The sequence below is a fragment of the Urocitellus parryii genome, chromosome 6 (assembly GCF_045843805.1).
Source record: "Urocitellus parryii isolate mUroPar1 chromosome 6, mUroPar1.hap1, whole genome shotgun sequence".
NCBI lineage: Eukaryota > Metazoa > Chordata > Mammalia > Rodentia > Sciuridae > Urocitellus > Urocitellus parryii.
The window spans coordinates 179469943-179484852 of NC_135536.1; the positions used below are offsets into that span (position 1 = coordinate 179469943).

General features: G+C 40.5%; 1 protein-coding gene across 3 annotated transcripts in view; it reads left to right on the forward strand.

The window, feature by feature from the left end:
* Window positions 1–14910, forward strand: part of Rprd1b (regulation of nuclear pre-mRNA domain containing 1B) — a 49523-nt gene that overhangs the window by 18748 nt on the left and 15865 nt on the right. For 2 of the 3 annotated variants that reach the window (XR_003300289.2, XM_026383197.2), the window contains exons 4-6: window positions 3280–3392; window positions 4802–4928; window positions 10465–10640. Coding sequence is in view for 2 of the 3 variants with exons in the window: in XM_026383197.2 (XP_026238982.1) it covers window positions 3280–3392; window positions 4802–4928; window positions 10465–10640 (416 nt within the window). In the remaining variant the exon portion in view is untranslated. The remainder of the gene's footprint in view (window positions 1–3279; window positions 3393–4801; window positions 4929–10464; window positions 10641–14910) is intronic. The other variant, XM_026383198.2, reaches the window with a different exon arrangement.

A 14910-nucleotide genomic window follows, 5' to 3' on the forward strand; every position in this document is an offset into this window, starting at 1 on the left:
TGCAGTGGGAGTTGGAGGGAGTGCTCACGATGCTGCTGCCATTAGCCACAATGGGTTTGAGCTTAGAAGGACAGTGTGAATCACTAGCAGCCATTCAAGATCTTTGCATAGAGACAAGATAGGGTGAGGGGAAGAGCAATTTAACAATATAGTCTAAGTTGGAAACGGAGCAACTGATGGCAGGGAGACCAGGTGGAACAGTGGTCTCAACAAGGTGTGATGAAGGGAGGATTGCTAATGAGAGGTTGGGCCTGGGAAGGGGTGAGAGTTTTGCCAGACATCCCGCAGGGGTGTGAAATCTTACAGAAGTCAGGACTTTGGGATAGGTTCTGATGGTCTTCAAGGTTTTGTACTTGGAAGATGGGCCCAGTGGAAGTCTTCATGATGGAAATAGGTACCTTAGGGGATAGGAGTCAGAGGGGGAAAGGATGGATAATTCATTTCTAGAAATCTTAGGTTTGCAGTACCAGTTGATTCTCCAGCTGAAAATAAAAGTACACTGGAAAAGTAGGCTGGTGATAGTTAGCATCTCCTCTATACCCTCTTCCCTCTTGATGGCAAAGGACAGAAATGACCTTGAAATTATTTTTATCAGTGGAAACTGAAAAAAGTCTTGTACTGCTAGAGTGTGGAGGCAGAAGGCTTTGGCTTGTGGACCCAGACTTAGGCTAACAAGCTCCTTGACTTAGTGCAAACCACAACCTGTGGGACTGGATATTCTCAAGAAAATTAAGTGTGGGAAAGCAAAGGCCAATTTAATGCCTTTCATTGCCAAAATTGAGTGATTCAGAGTGTCCTGAGGGTAGTGAATGTATGATAGAATCTGTATAAGAGTTTGGAGATTATTTCAAGTTACAATTTTTTATATCTTTAGTGTTTTAACAGTTATTTATTGAGGACTCTTAGAAGCAAACAAAACCATATATACAACCCCTTACACATGGCCACTTTGAGGCTATAGAGGCTAAATATCTGTATGTCTGTACCATACATTAATTAAGCAGTGTGTGAGAAGTTCTGTCAGATGTTTCATATTAAATGATATCCTGATAGATTTCCATTTAAAAAATACAGCAGTCCTTGCTTTGCATGATAGTGCAAGACTGAAATGACCATGCAAGCTGAAGTGTACAGGGTGAACTTACTAGTCAGTGAGATAATGCTTTTTTTTTTTTTTTTTTTTTTTTGGAGGAGGAGGGGGTCAAAGAGTTGAAAACTTACTATAGATAAAACAAAAAGGTAAAATAGTAGTTACTTAGTATTAACTCAAAAATTAGAAACATTGACCCATTTGAATCAAATGTATGATATGTCAAGATCATTGCAATGTTTTGAGCAACTAATAAAAAAATTTAAAAAAATCAGAAACATTGAGAGAAAAAAATGTGTTTTCTCTGTAATAAAGTTAGCAAGGGTAGTTTGATCAGTGCCTGCCTTCTAGTCCAGTTTGAACAGAGCGGGCATCTTTCCTAGGCCTTGGTGAATAGTTAGCATTTTGTCCTTTGTGCATTCAGTGTGCTGAAATCTCTTTGAGAGTTCCTCTTGTGTGACGTTTTTGTCAGCATCACTTCAAGGACATTGCCAGCCTTCTGCTGCCGTGCTCTTCATTTGCGTTGATTGTGTGACCTTATAAGTTTCTCTGGCTGCAGTCTTGTGTCTTGGTGGTGTCCCAAGGCTAGCCTTTTCTTCTGAGCTCTGTTTACCTGCCATTTGTCTTTAGCTTTGGTTTAGTTTCTTTGCTGCACTTTCATCTCGGTAGCCAATTCCCTGTTTGGATGACTCATTTTTATGAACTGTCATATGGGTTTTAACCCAAAACAAGGAGGCAGCACTACCAGTACGCTGCTTGTGTGTGTGAGCTGAGTACAGATGTGCAGTGACCTGTCACTGGCAGACTTTGAAGAAGTGATGTGATTGGCCACTGATCATGCTTGGGGACTGAAGTATTTAGAGAAATTTTTACTTTATCCAAGTACTCAGAGTGAGCTATTATGATGGTAACTGAACTGTGAACTCTTGTTGGGGGAGTGCTTATATCACAAACGTTGCTGTTTCTTCTTTTACTTCTACTACTTCTTCCTTTGGTAGAATAAACAGAATATTAAAAAATACAATTTGTGATATTGACTTGACTTTCACTTCAAACATAGTTTGGTGAGATAATGTATAAGGTAGAAAACAGGAGCTACTTGCTTGGTCCCAGAACTGGTTTAATCAAAAAGTGTGTGTTCATTCTGTGTGTAACTCAGAGTTCTGAGGCAGGTGCCCCATGTCTCCCTTTTTTGACAGATGAGAGGGTACTTGTTTTGTGCTTAGTAATTCTAAGTGCAGTAGAAAAAGCTTAGGTTTCCGAGTCATGCCTTTAGATGAGTTATTGAATCTCCTTGAGCCTTTGTTTTCTCACCTTTAAAGTGGAGACATGGCATCTCAGAGTTACTGGAATGAGTAAATGTAAAGAAGTTATTGTAATGTCTTAGACGTATTAGGTGTCCAATATATCTTTACTTTCTAAACCAGAATTTGTCATTTAGTTTTATTTCCCGCAGTTGTTTGTCATTTATTTTATATTGTCCAATTTGATGCAATGGGAACAATTTTAGAATTAATGCATCTATCATAATAATGTAAAAGCAAACAGTACAGATAATAAAAAATATTACCTGTCAGCCTCAAAAGTGGTTAATCTAAAAATGGTAACTTCAGTAATTTCTCCCAGTAGTATCAATCATATTTCTCAGAATGATGATGATGTTATTTTTTTTTTTTTAATTTTAAGGTAAAATTAGGTTTGTTCATTTTAAAGGGATGGCTTAAGAGTATTTGTGTTTAGAATTTTTGACAGTTTTTTTTGTTGAATTTCTCCTATTTTTTGAAATGATCCTGAAAAGGATGAAATACCTCATTTTATATGCAGTAAGTTATCTGTAATCCCTTCCACACATTGGTGTACTTTATTATTTTGCCTGATGGGTTTCTTACCATTTTAACTTTTTTCTTAAGATATGAAGTTTTAATTAATACTATAATTTTGATTTATTTTTAGATGCTTGTTTTTGATAGTGTTTTTTTCAGACAGTCAAAATGAGATGACAGATCTTTTTGACTCTTCTCAGTAGTATAAAGAGGCACAGTCAATTAAGAATAACTGACATAAAGAGGCATCTGAAAACAAATGCCCCTTCTGCCCTATTTTTACATATGGCCCATTGTGTGTAGCATTTGACCCTTGCCCAGGACAGGCTATGCAACTCAAATTTGTCACCTTTTGATTTCCTCCAGCAGCAGAAGAAAAGAAGTCTCTAAAGCGGACTTTTCAGCAGATACAGGAGGAGGAGGATGATGATTACCCTGGAAGCTACTCTCCCCAAGATCCTTCTGCAGGACCCCTCTTGGTATGTTTGACTCCCCCAAAATAGGGTTCAGCGGCTTAAAGTGACCTCTAGTTGAAGATTATGGCCACAAGGTGGCACTGGTGGCCAATCATATGGAATCACCAGAGGGCAGTTCTGGGGCATCTAATACAAGATCTCATCCAGAGAAGCCTGCTGTGACTCTTGACCCCAGTTTATGTTTTTTAAAGTATTTGGATGTGGTATTTTACTCCTAGAATTTAAAAATATTATTAAAAAGTAGATTGTTGCAAAAGGGGTAGATAATATGTTTAAAAGACATTCCAAAGTCTGCTGTGGCACGTCTCCAGTCTTCTGTTGTGATGTTTTGCAAGTAAACAGCTTGTTCATAGCTAGAACAGTCTGTGTGCTGAGAGTAAACTTTTATACTATAGCCAATTTAAATGTTAAAACAGGGAGTTTGCCTTTAACCATGTGTTTGCATTATTTGGGCTTTCATAAAACATGTCAGCTTATGAATTCTTTGGTTGGTTTATTTCATCTATTTTATAGCTCTTGAGAATGAGACTCAAAATGACCGAGTTTTAGTAACTTGCCCAGTATCTTAATTTGAATCCAGGTCTGTCTTGCCCATGCCCCTCTTATTTTGTCTAAATCAGCTTTTATTACACGTAGGTGAATTCAAAGCTTATGTAAATGGGCTTGTGTCTTGTTAAAATGATTAAATGAAATGGCGTTAGGTGACATACCTTTGCATCCAAAAACTTTAAAGAGAGCAACCTGAATTATCAGCTTTGTGGTCATTTAGCACTCTGTGCAGAGTAAGCTACTCTTAGGTCATTATGAACTGGCTTACCTGTCAGTATTCTCTTTTCTGACAATTTAATAAACTCCTTTTAATACACACAGAATACTTATTGGTTTGCTTTTCTTTTTGCCTCTCACCGTTGTTTATAGTTAGTGAGTTTGACTCTTTTAATTTGGGGAGTGGTGATCATTTTGTAAAGCAAACTCAATTTAATTAGTCAACGCACAATTGTTGAACAGTTGAGATATATATACCTTTTTTTTAAAAAGAATATTTATTTTATTTAGTTCTCGGTGGACACAACATCTTGTTGGTATGTGGTGCTGAGGATCGAACCCGGGCCGCACGCATGCCAGACGAGCGCGCTACCGCTTGAGCCACATCCCCAGCCCGAGATATATATACCTTAAAGAGTTTTGCAACATTTCATTTGTGTCCTACTAGAAAACTAGAAAAATTAATTTTGTACATTCTTTTAGACTGTCATTGACTTCTGTATAAGCTCTGGAACTAAGAATTACGTTTTCAAAGACCAGAAATGACCATTTTTAAAATTTGCCTTCACCTAATTTAACTCCAGCTAATTTTCTTTAAAATTCATATGTCTGTACACTACAGTGTTGTTTCTATTTTTATTTTATAGACTGAGGAACTGATCAAAGCTTTGCAGGATCTGGAAAATGCTGCATCAGGGGATGCTACTGTTCGACAGAAAATTGCTTCTTTGCCTCAGGAAGTGCAGGATGTTTCTCTGTTGGAAAAAATAACAGGTGAGAAAGTGGAGTGTGGATGAAAGAGGAGAGAAGAGGAACCTATGTGTAGTCCCTCTACAGAGCATCAAACCCTAGGACATGTGTATGTCACTTTCCATGTGATACTGGGTGCTCTGCTACCTTGGGATTTGTGAACAGCTCACATGCTCAACAAAGAAGCTCTTGAAATAGTCAGTACTGATTCCAAGAATTATTGTAGAAGTGCTGGCATGCCACACCTGTGGGCACTCTAAATAAGGTACCAAACGGAGGTGCTATCTGAGGGAAGAAAGTTTCACCACGCAAATGGAACAGAGTGTGGAAAACCCTCGAGGCCAGATGTGCTTAGAGCACATAGCATAGCGCAGAGGCCTTTGGAGTCACTTGAGAAGCATTTGCACTCCCTCGGTCTGCTTCCCAAGGTCCACCAACTCAGCCTTGCTGGGAGGACACTTGGTCTGTTGATCCTGCACCTCCTTCTAGCCTTTGAGTCCTCATTGTCTGTACTCAGCTTAGTCTTTGTCCTCTCTCACACACACCTTCAGCATCTGTTGTTCTTTCCTCCTTCACTGTAAAATCCCCTAAAATGGTTAACTCCAACTTTTAAAGAATTATTATTCCGTGGCCCACCTCATTCTTTATGTCTCAGTGCTGGGGTCACACCCTGCATGTGAGGCAAGTCCTCTATCAAGGAGTTGCACTGTTAGCCTATTTTGGTTTTTTAAATATTTATTTATTTATTTATTTCCTCTACCAGGGATTGAACCCAAAGACACTCTACCACTGAGTTTCATTCCTGGCCTTTTTCATTTAATTTTTATTTTAACTTTTTAAAATTTTTATTTATTTATTTTGATGTCAGGGATTGAACCTAGGGTACTCAACCACTTAGTCAAATCTCTGTCCCTGTTTTATATTTTATTTTGAGACAAGGTCTCACTAAGTTGCCTAGGGCCTCACTAAGTTGCTAAGGCCGGCTTTGAACTTGTGATCCTTCTGCCTCGGCCTCCTGAGCTTTTGATGCCACCTTGCCCAGCACCCTTATATATTGACAGATCTCATTATTTTGCTAAGATTGGCCTCAAACTTGCAGCCTCCCGAGTCCCCGGGGTGACAGCACCCTTAGCCTGTTAGGATTTTTAATTATGATAAAAATTCATGTAAAAGTATTCAGTTTAGTAGTGTTATGTACTTTTACATTTCTGTGCAACCGGTTTCCAGAAATATTTTCATCTTATGAAACTGAAATTCTATACTCATTAGACAATAGCTCCTCATTTTCCCCTTCCCTTACCCACTGGCAGTCACATCCTTAAATCCAGCTCTTTATCTGCTCCATTCCTACACCTGTGCAGCTGAACATAGCTGGGAAAAGTAAATTACACATCTAGGCTGACTTCCTCTTATTTCTCTGGATTAACATCTGTTTTCCAAACCTGCCGCTCCCCTTGTGTGTTAGATCTGCTCCTCCTTACTCAGGGACATTGCGCCACCCATGTTCCCTTTTTCTTCTTCATGCCCCCACCCCCCAACTGGATCATTCTGAATAACATAAAGCCGTTTGTGTGTGGTCGCACTAGGGATTGAACTGAACCCCAGGCTTTCAGTATGCTAAGTATGCATTCTACCAACAAGCTAGAGCCTCAGCCCCATAATGTTTTGTATTTTTCCACATGGGAAAGTTTTTTGTTTGTCTTTATTTTATTTATTTATTTTTATGTGGTGCTGTGGATCGAACCCAGGGCCTCCCATGTGCTAGGCGAGCACTCTACCGCTGAGCCACAATCCCAGCCCTGACATGGGAAAGTTGTTTTCCTTGATCCCATATCTTTCTCTAGTTACTTCCTCATTTCTTTGCTTTTTTCAGCATAACCCCCTGACTGGATTGCTTCTGCTGTCCCCACGTCCTGCCCTCCCATTTTCCTCTGATTCCACTCCATTGAACCTGCCCTTGTCAGAGTTGTGATGCCTGCCTTGTGCCGTGTTCTGTAGTATATTCCCTGCCCTTACCTTAACTTTCCTTAGTAGCATTCAGCCCAGTACATTGTTTCCTCTTACTGAAAATACTTTTCTTTACTTGGTTTTGTAGATAGACTAATAGTCCTTCCAAAATGTCTGAGTCCTAATCCCTAAAACCTGTGAATGTTATCACATGTAGCAAAAAAGACATTGCAGGTGGGAACAGTGTACTGGGTTATCCAGGTGAGCCCCCATCCAATCACAGGGTGGGAAAGTAGAAGTCAGATGAGGAGATAGAGATTGCAGGAATGCGCTTTTAGAGATGGAGGAAGGGGTCCTGGTAATAATTGGTTTTAGCAGCAGTAGTCATTTTGGACCCCACATTCTTCTAGCTTTCCTCCCTTCCCTCTGACCGAGTCTTTTCCCTCCTTGCTTGTTTCTTCCCTTCTCCTTGTTCACCTAGTGTTAAGTACTTAGCCCTCTGCAGTCAGTTTCACTGGCAGTTGTTCACTTAGTCTCATGAATTTAGATAATTTCGTACTGATGTCCCCTAATTTACATCTCCAGTGTTGACCTGCCCTTTGAACTTGAGACCTGTACATACAACTTCCTGCTCAGTTTTAGTAGATGTCTTTATAGGCATTTTAAACTTAACCTGCCCCAAACTGGTCTCTGAATCTTATTTTTCTCATGGTCTTCACATCTCAGTGGGGCCCACTCCTTATTCCCATTGACTGGGACCAAAACCAGTACCTGATATCTTGTCAGCAACTCTGCTGCTACCTGGCACAAGTCACCACCATCCTCACTGGAATTATTGCAGTAGCCTCCTTCCCAGTCTTCTCACTTCTTCCATCTTTGACCTTCATCCCATTCTCAACATAGTAAACAGAATGGTCCTCTTAAACAAAAGTCAATTGTGTCACCCTCTGCTCAGAAAATCCCAAGGACTCTGCTCATTACTTACAGTAGGAGCCGGAGGCTTTCATTGCCCCACAGTCTGGACCTATTGTCTGGTGGACTTTGAGCACTTTCCCCTTGCAGTCCTCTGGGCTCCTTCCCAGGTACCCTCCCCTCTCAGAGCCTTTTATTAGCTGTTCCTTGGTGTCCCTTCCTTCAGGCCTTTGTTTGCATATCACTTTAGTGATGCTTACCCTGACCACCTTATTGAAAATTGTGTCCCCTGCCCCACCCCAGTGACCCATTCTTTCCCTTCTGCATACAGTATTATGTGTTGTTTCTCTTCCTACCTGGAGGGCAGAGTTTTTGTCCTCTTTGTCACCTGCTGTCTCTGAGAACCACTGCACTCAGTAAGAGCTCAGGTATTTGTTCGGATGGTTGAGAGATTGAACACACAGGATTGACAGGTTTTAAAGCCTGGTTGCAGTAGTGCACACCTGTAATCCTAGCAGTTTGGAAGGCTGAGGCAGAAGGGTTGCAAGTTTAAGGCTGGCCTCTGCTACTTAGCAAGACCCTGTCCCAAAATACAAAGCAAAAAAGAAGAGGATGTAATTAAATGATAAGGCACCCCTGGGTTCCATCCACAATATGGGGTGGGGGGGGGTCCTGATTGGAGTGGATTTAGTGGTGTAGGAGGAGAGTGGGTAGTTACAGGGGTAGAGACAGCCTTTGAATTTTCTGTGAAAGAGGACTGGGGAAGTGGGCAGTGGCTGGAGAGTGGCTGGAACACACACTGTCCATTGATATGCTGATAGTAATGCTTCAGAAAGGGGAGAGGAATCCATTAGGCAGGGAAATACAGGACTGTCACACAGTCTTCGCATCAGCTTGGGAGGTATGTGGTGTCCATGCACAAGTGGAGGGTGGCCACAGAGCCTCACAAGTGCTCATCTGGCTCGTTAGGGAGGGCAAGGTGCCAGAGCACAGTCACAGGTAAGTCCCCGAAGCTAGATCTTGCTTCTACATTTGGACTACAATTTTTTATGACTCCTTAAACAATAAAAAGTTATTTTTCTGAGTTGCAGTTGTTTGGACAAATGATTTATTTCCTTTGTGCGGTTCTTGAGGGTGAGAATTGATTTTTTAAAAAAATCTTAAATCTTAAAAGTGATTCCCTTGTTGTTTTCCCCAGGCACTAAAACATCTTAATGAATTAACCACTAAAAAAAAAAAAAAAAAGTCAGTTAATCAAGCAATGATAATGTTAAAACTAGCCTGCTTGTTGTCCTCAACAGCTTGTTCCCAGACCATCTTCACTGATGTGGAAGAAGAGTCCTAGTCCTCTCTGCCCTCCATGATGGAAACCCTTTCTTTGGGCCCTGTTTTGCTCACTCTTTCCCTTCACCCAGAACATCCTTTTGTTCCTTATCCCTGAGGAGGTAGAAGTGTCTGATCTTGGCATCAGGCCCAGTTGGGAACGCCTCACCAGTTCACCTCCCAGTATTCATGTTAAGGAGGCATGTATGCTGTTTGCCAAACAGATATGATGGTACAAATTCTTAAATCTCAGTTACCCAAAGAATGCCAAGGTCTCTCACCTCGGACAGCCTGTGACAGATGTGTATCACCAGGAACTCACTTTTTAGTTGTCTCATGGAACTGTTGGAGTCTGGAGCTTTTTATTTCAAAGCATTTACCTACTGTTTTGATCTTTAAAGGTCTTTTAAGAATAAGAAGTAACACATTTCAAGTCCTAATCTCACCACACATAATTAATTACAGCAGTTCTTTATAAATACAAATCTTCCTTTTGTTTCTTCTCATTTCCTTGCATTTAGTCTCTGTTCCACTTCTTACCAAAGATACCCTTTCTTATTGCTCAGGACAGGTTTGTTTCTTCCCCCTCCACAAAGCATGGGTTGGGAGCCGTTTATTGGACATGAGGTCTGTCCAGTAGGTAATGACCAACCCTTTTTAAAAAGCAGAATAGAATGAAAGAACACTTGGCACAAAGTAATTGTAAGTACTGTCTTAAGAAATGTTTATTTTTCTATGTGTTTACATAAAATATATTTCAGTGGTGGGTCATGTTCAAAAACATTTGAAAGCCTCTGCTCCTTATCAGAACCTTTATTTTGCAGAATGCAGGAAAAGAGTTCAGGCTTCAGGTTTTCATAGTTGAAGAGGTAGGTTTAGAGATCTGACTTTGAGGCCCAACTCAGCTGACCACATATTGAATTCTCATTGATCATATTTTATCTGTTTCCACACTGAAACAATGAGTGTTTTTTTTTTTAATTTCAGAGGGATATAAAAAGAATATTTAATGAAAAACATAGGCAAAAGCCCTTGAACTTCTCAGATGAGGAAGAAGTATTTCATGGGTGACCTTAATTATATTTTTGCTTGTTTTGTTCAGAGAGCTTTTGTAGGAATGGGTGTTCAAACATTGTTGCCAGATTTCTCCCCTGCACAGTTGCCTCCCTTCAGGTGATTCAGGAATGTCCTGTCTTGTTGACAGAGTCAGACAGAGCCTTTGGGTTTCTTGCCAGCCAGCTCATTGTTTGTCCATAGGTTCTGGCTTATTTTTGGAATCCATAATGGGAGAGAAACTGCAAATCTCCCCTCAGAAATGTTTGCAGTTGTACCTGTGTGATTTCTATTGTTTCTATTTTTTGGTCTCATTTTTACTCAGACAAAGAGGCAGCTGAACGTCTTTCAAAAACAGTAGATGAAGCATGTCTGTTACTAGCAGAATATAACGGGCGCCTCGCTGCGGAACTGGAAGACAGGCGCCAGCTGGCTCGGATGCTCGTGGAGTACACCCAGAACCAGAAAGACGTGTTGTCAGAAAAGGAGAAAAAGCTAGAAGTGAGTACATTGCAAAGCAGACCTAGGCTGCCTGAGGCTCCCTTCCTGTAGGGAGGGTGTTTTTCTTTTTCTTTTTTCTTTTTTTAAAATGTCTTAGTTAACATTTTTATCTTTTAAAAATTTGTAAGATGGCTAGGTGCTGTGGCACATGCCTGTAATCCTAGCTACTTGGGAGACTGAAGCGGGAGGATCACAAGTTCAAGGCTAGCCTGGGCAACTTAGCAAGCCCCTGCCTCTAAATAAAAATTAAAAAGGGCTGGGGGTATAGCACCCCTGGGTTTAATCCAAGATAACCAGGAAAAAAAAATGATGGGAACATCCATTATTTGAGCCTACTTAAAAATCAAAGTTATGTTTTCATGTGTCCAGGAAAGAACTAATTGGATTATAGAAAACAGTGAACTCTTCATGACAGCATTTAGGACCTTAATATTACTTTAGTTTAACCTCATTTAAAAAAAAAATCAAAGTACAGAAATGGTCAGCAAAATCAAAGAATATTTATTTGGTGATATTTAGGAAATGCTTTAATTTTTTTTTTTTATTTTGGTCATTTTGGGGTTTATTTCTTATATCTCTGCTAAGGCAAATACATTATCTGCTTCCATGCTCTGTCTTTGTCAGTTCTAAAATTTCACAGTAATTTTTGTTTTGTTTGTTTTTTAGTTTTTATGGTACTAAAGATTGGAACCAGGGGTGCTCTACCACTGAGCTACATCCCCAGACCCTTTTATTTTGAGACAGGGTCTCTAAGTTGCCAAGACTGGTCTCAAACTTGCAATCCTCCTGCCTCAGCCTCCTGTATCACAGGGATTACAGGTGTGCCACAGTAATTACACCTGGCTTCTGTAATGTATCTGGAGCTAGATTCTCAAACTGTCAAAAAGGAACTCATTTCTACCCTGGGCCAAGGGCATAAGTCTGGGTGCCCTCGGGAGCAAGTTGAGAAGCGTTTCCTCACTATGCACTTATTTGGCTTCTTAATTAAGTACACAGTACCTAGTCCCATGGGATAACAAAGTCAGCAGTGTGGACATTTGGGGATTATTTTGTTGCCTTAAACTGCTAGGCCTCCTTTCTGTTAGGAGTGTCTACTTTTCTCTTTTTAAGATACATAGAAAAGAGCTATGGTCAATGGTTCTGTGAAGGGAGGACAGTTCTGAATTGGAAAACCAGTCACATTATATTCTGAGAGCCCACTCAGGAGATGAGGGAGAGGGAAAGCCAGCCCACCCCTTCATGTTCCCTGGCACTCAGGGAGGGGACATGGAGCTAGTGCTGACTATATTTCTTAACCCACAGTCAGCTAGCTGGCTTGAGAGGGGAATGAGTGGTGGCACTTTTCACCATATCCTAATCTGCAGTGCTTGTGGGAGCTGAGATGGCCGGTGGTGGTGGGGACTCCATATCCCTAGCCAACCTGAACATGGAAGGTGGGAAACAACTGTAAAAATGTAGAAATTGGCGCTGACCAGAAATCCTAAAGGGAGTTTTGCAGGCAGTACCAGACGGTCATTTATCTGAAATGCTCATCTTTCACTGAGAAAGCATTTTCAGCACTGTGCCCTGGGACTAATCAGAGAGTGTAATTAATGATTCTGGTTGTAAGTCACCATGCCATCTGTTGAACTGCCCCTTGGCGACACATTAAGGGCTTTCTCTGATCTGTCAGACATTGATTATCATGAGCAGCTGTTATTGGGTGGAACATGGCAAGCTACCATAGAGGACAGAGTCTTTGAGAAGGAGACTGTTGGTAGAGCTAGTTAACTCTTTGTTCTGCCCCCTGCCCCCACCCCCTACTCTCAACACATAGTTGCACTTTCCTGTTGACTTCTTGGGGAATCATTTTGGTTTCTGTAGAACCAGTGGTTTGATGGGTGTCATATGAGACACAGAAATGGATCAGAGATTTGGGTCTGTTCTGTAGCCTTTTAGCCCATGTCCCTCTGCTAGTTCATGCTGTGGAATGACATTGGAATCCTGGTCCTTTAGCAGAACAGGAAGGTCCCAGCACTGCAAAGCACAGAGTCTGAATTAAGAGTTCTCCTACCAAACTGTCTCTCTCAGCCATTTGAGCAGAGCCATAGTAAAAACAGAGTGAAATGTGCAAATGACTAGCTAAACTACAAGACAGCAAGAGCTGGTGGTTCTTTGTCCATGCTTACTAAAATCATGAACAGCCTGCCCTGCAGAAGCTGAGATTCTCTCTCATGTGTTTGTAATAGACTGATTTTATTCTATACATCCTTGAAGTGATGGTGAAACCTGACAATGCAACTTGAAAGATGCATTAATACTCCGAATTTCTCCAAATCCTCCAAAATCTCTTATTGATGGGGAGAGTACATAAGATATATCTGTATTTTTAACCTTTATTTTTGTAACACAGCCAGTCCTTATTTTAAAACTAATGAATTAAATATTTTCTTTTTAATCCTTTTATTGTCCTCCAGATGTAAATACATGGAATTCTTTGGAAAAGCAATTCATTTGGCATGCTTTTTCCCCCAGAAGTTCTAATTTGTTAACACTTGGGCTTGTTTGTATTTTCTTTTTAAGTTTATATCCTGCTTCATGTAATAAGCATCTCTTTTTTGCTTTCACTTGAAAATATTGTGCTAGATATTTAGTGAGTCCTAAACTTCAAGGTAGGGAATATGCTGATTCAGAGCCTAGGATCTAGGAGGGGCAGTTAGGGCTCAAAGGAAGAGATTATGTTTCAAGGAAATCATATTCTGGTATAAACAGCCTAGGTGAATATAAAACCAAAACCAACTGATTATTTGTAGTGAAATTAAGAATACAAATAACAATTCTGATTGTGGCTGAAGGTAAATTCAGACATCCTGTTGGGCATTAAAACTTTTCTTGTAAAAGGAAAAAGCAATTGTTAGAAAGGAATTATATTTATAAAGGGGAGCCTCTGGACTGGTCAAGTTAGGTTTTTGAAGAAAGATAAAGACAAGGTGAGGGAAGGAGGTGCTGGAGATGCCAGCAGGAACCAGGGTCTCTGTCTTTAAGGGACTGCATGTGCTTTCATAGAGTCAACAGCACCTGTTAGTCATGGTGGACAGAGAGGAGCAAGCTGTACTCCTCTGCTCAAAGCCCTGTCCCACTAGGGGACACTGCAGCAAACAAGGCCATAACACAGAATATGAGAAGTGTTATAAGGAAGGAGAATATTCTACCTCATTGTGTAGGTAAAACAGACCAAGAAAAATGCTAAGAATATTTTAATTTGATGAGATGTTTAGGTGAATTATCAAATGCATGGGCTGCTCCTGAATACCATATGCCTTCAGCAAGGCTTCCAAAGTGTGCTAGACTGTGTGCTCTTTGACTACTCTCATATGCCAGGAACATATGTGTTCCTCAATAAATACTTGTTCTGTGACTGAAATCCATCATTTGTTGTGACTTTTCCGATAAAGAAAAAGTTATTTTTAGGTTTCATTGAGTGGTTTTAACATATCTGATCTAATTTTTGGTTGTAAAGACCATGTTAGGAAAGAAAAGTGGCTATTTGATAGAAATTCCTCTGGGTTTTCTTCTTTGTGCTACTTCTTTCCTTTAAGTAGAATCATGGTTCATTTTGAGCTGATAATTTTTTAGACCCTCCTCTCTTGCTTCTGGGTGTCATGGTTGACATTGGCCTACTGCCTTCCCTTAAATTCTAGGCAAGGTTAGAGGGAAAGCCGAAGGTCTGCAATGCTTTGTCAAGAACGTGAGGAAACTTAGAAATGGAGGCACGTGGAAGGAAGTGTGTGTGGCCACCCAGAGCTGAGGCTAAGGAATGTGAAGCTCTGAAAAAGTGTCCATTAAAAAAGGTAGAGGTCAAGGATGCCAGAAAAAACTCGAACTTCACTGCTTAGAAGAAGGAAAGGTTTGTTGTTGTCGGGTCTGTTACCACAAGCGACTTCTAAAGCCCACAAGACTTATTCTGACTAGATTGGAGAGACTTTCTATCTAGTCTTTTTGGATAAACCGTGATAGGGGTATATTCATCGGAGCCATCAGAATAAGAAAGAGTATGTGTATGTGTGTATGAGAAAGAGACCTATTTGTACAAGCATTAAAGATAAAAACAGGTACCTGCAATTTTACCTCCTCAACATCAGTTCTTTGTATTTAGGTCTTGCATCTGTCAGTGGTCTAGAACTGGAAGGGGGCATCCTTTCTGTAGTACACATGCTGCACTGTCAGGCACATAGGTTACGTGCCACACAGGGAAGAGCTCTGGGTAATGTAGCAGCACATTTGTTGGTTG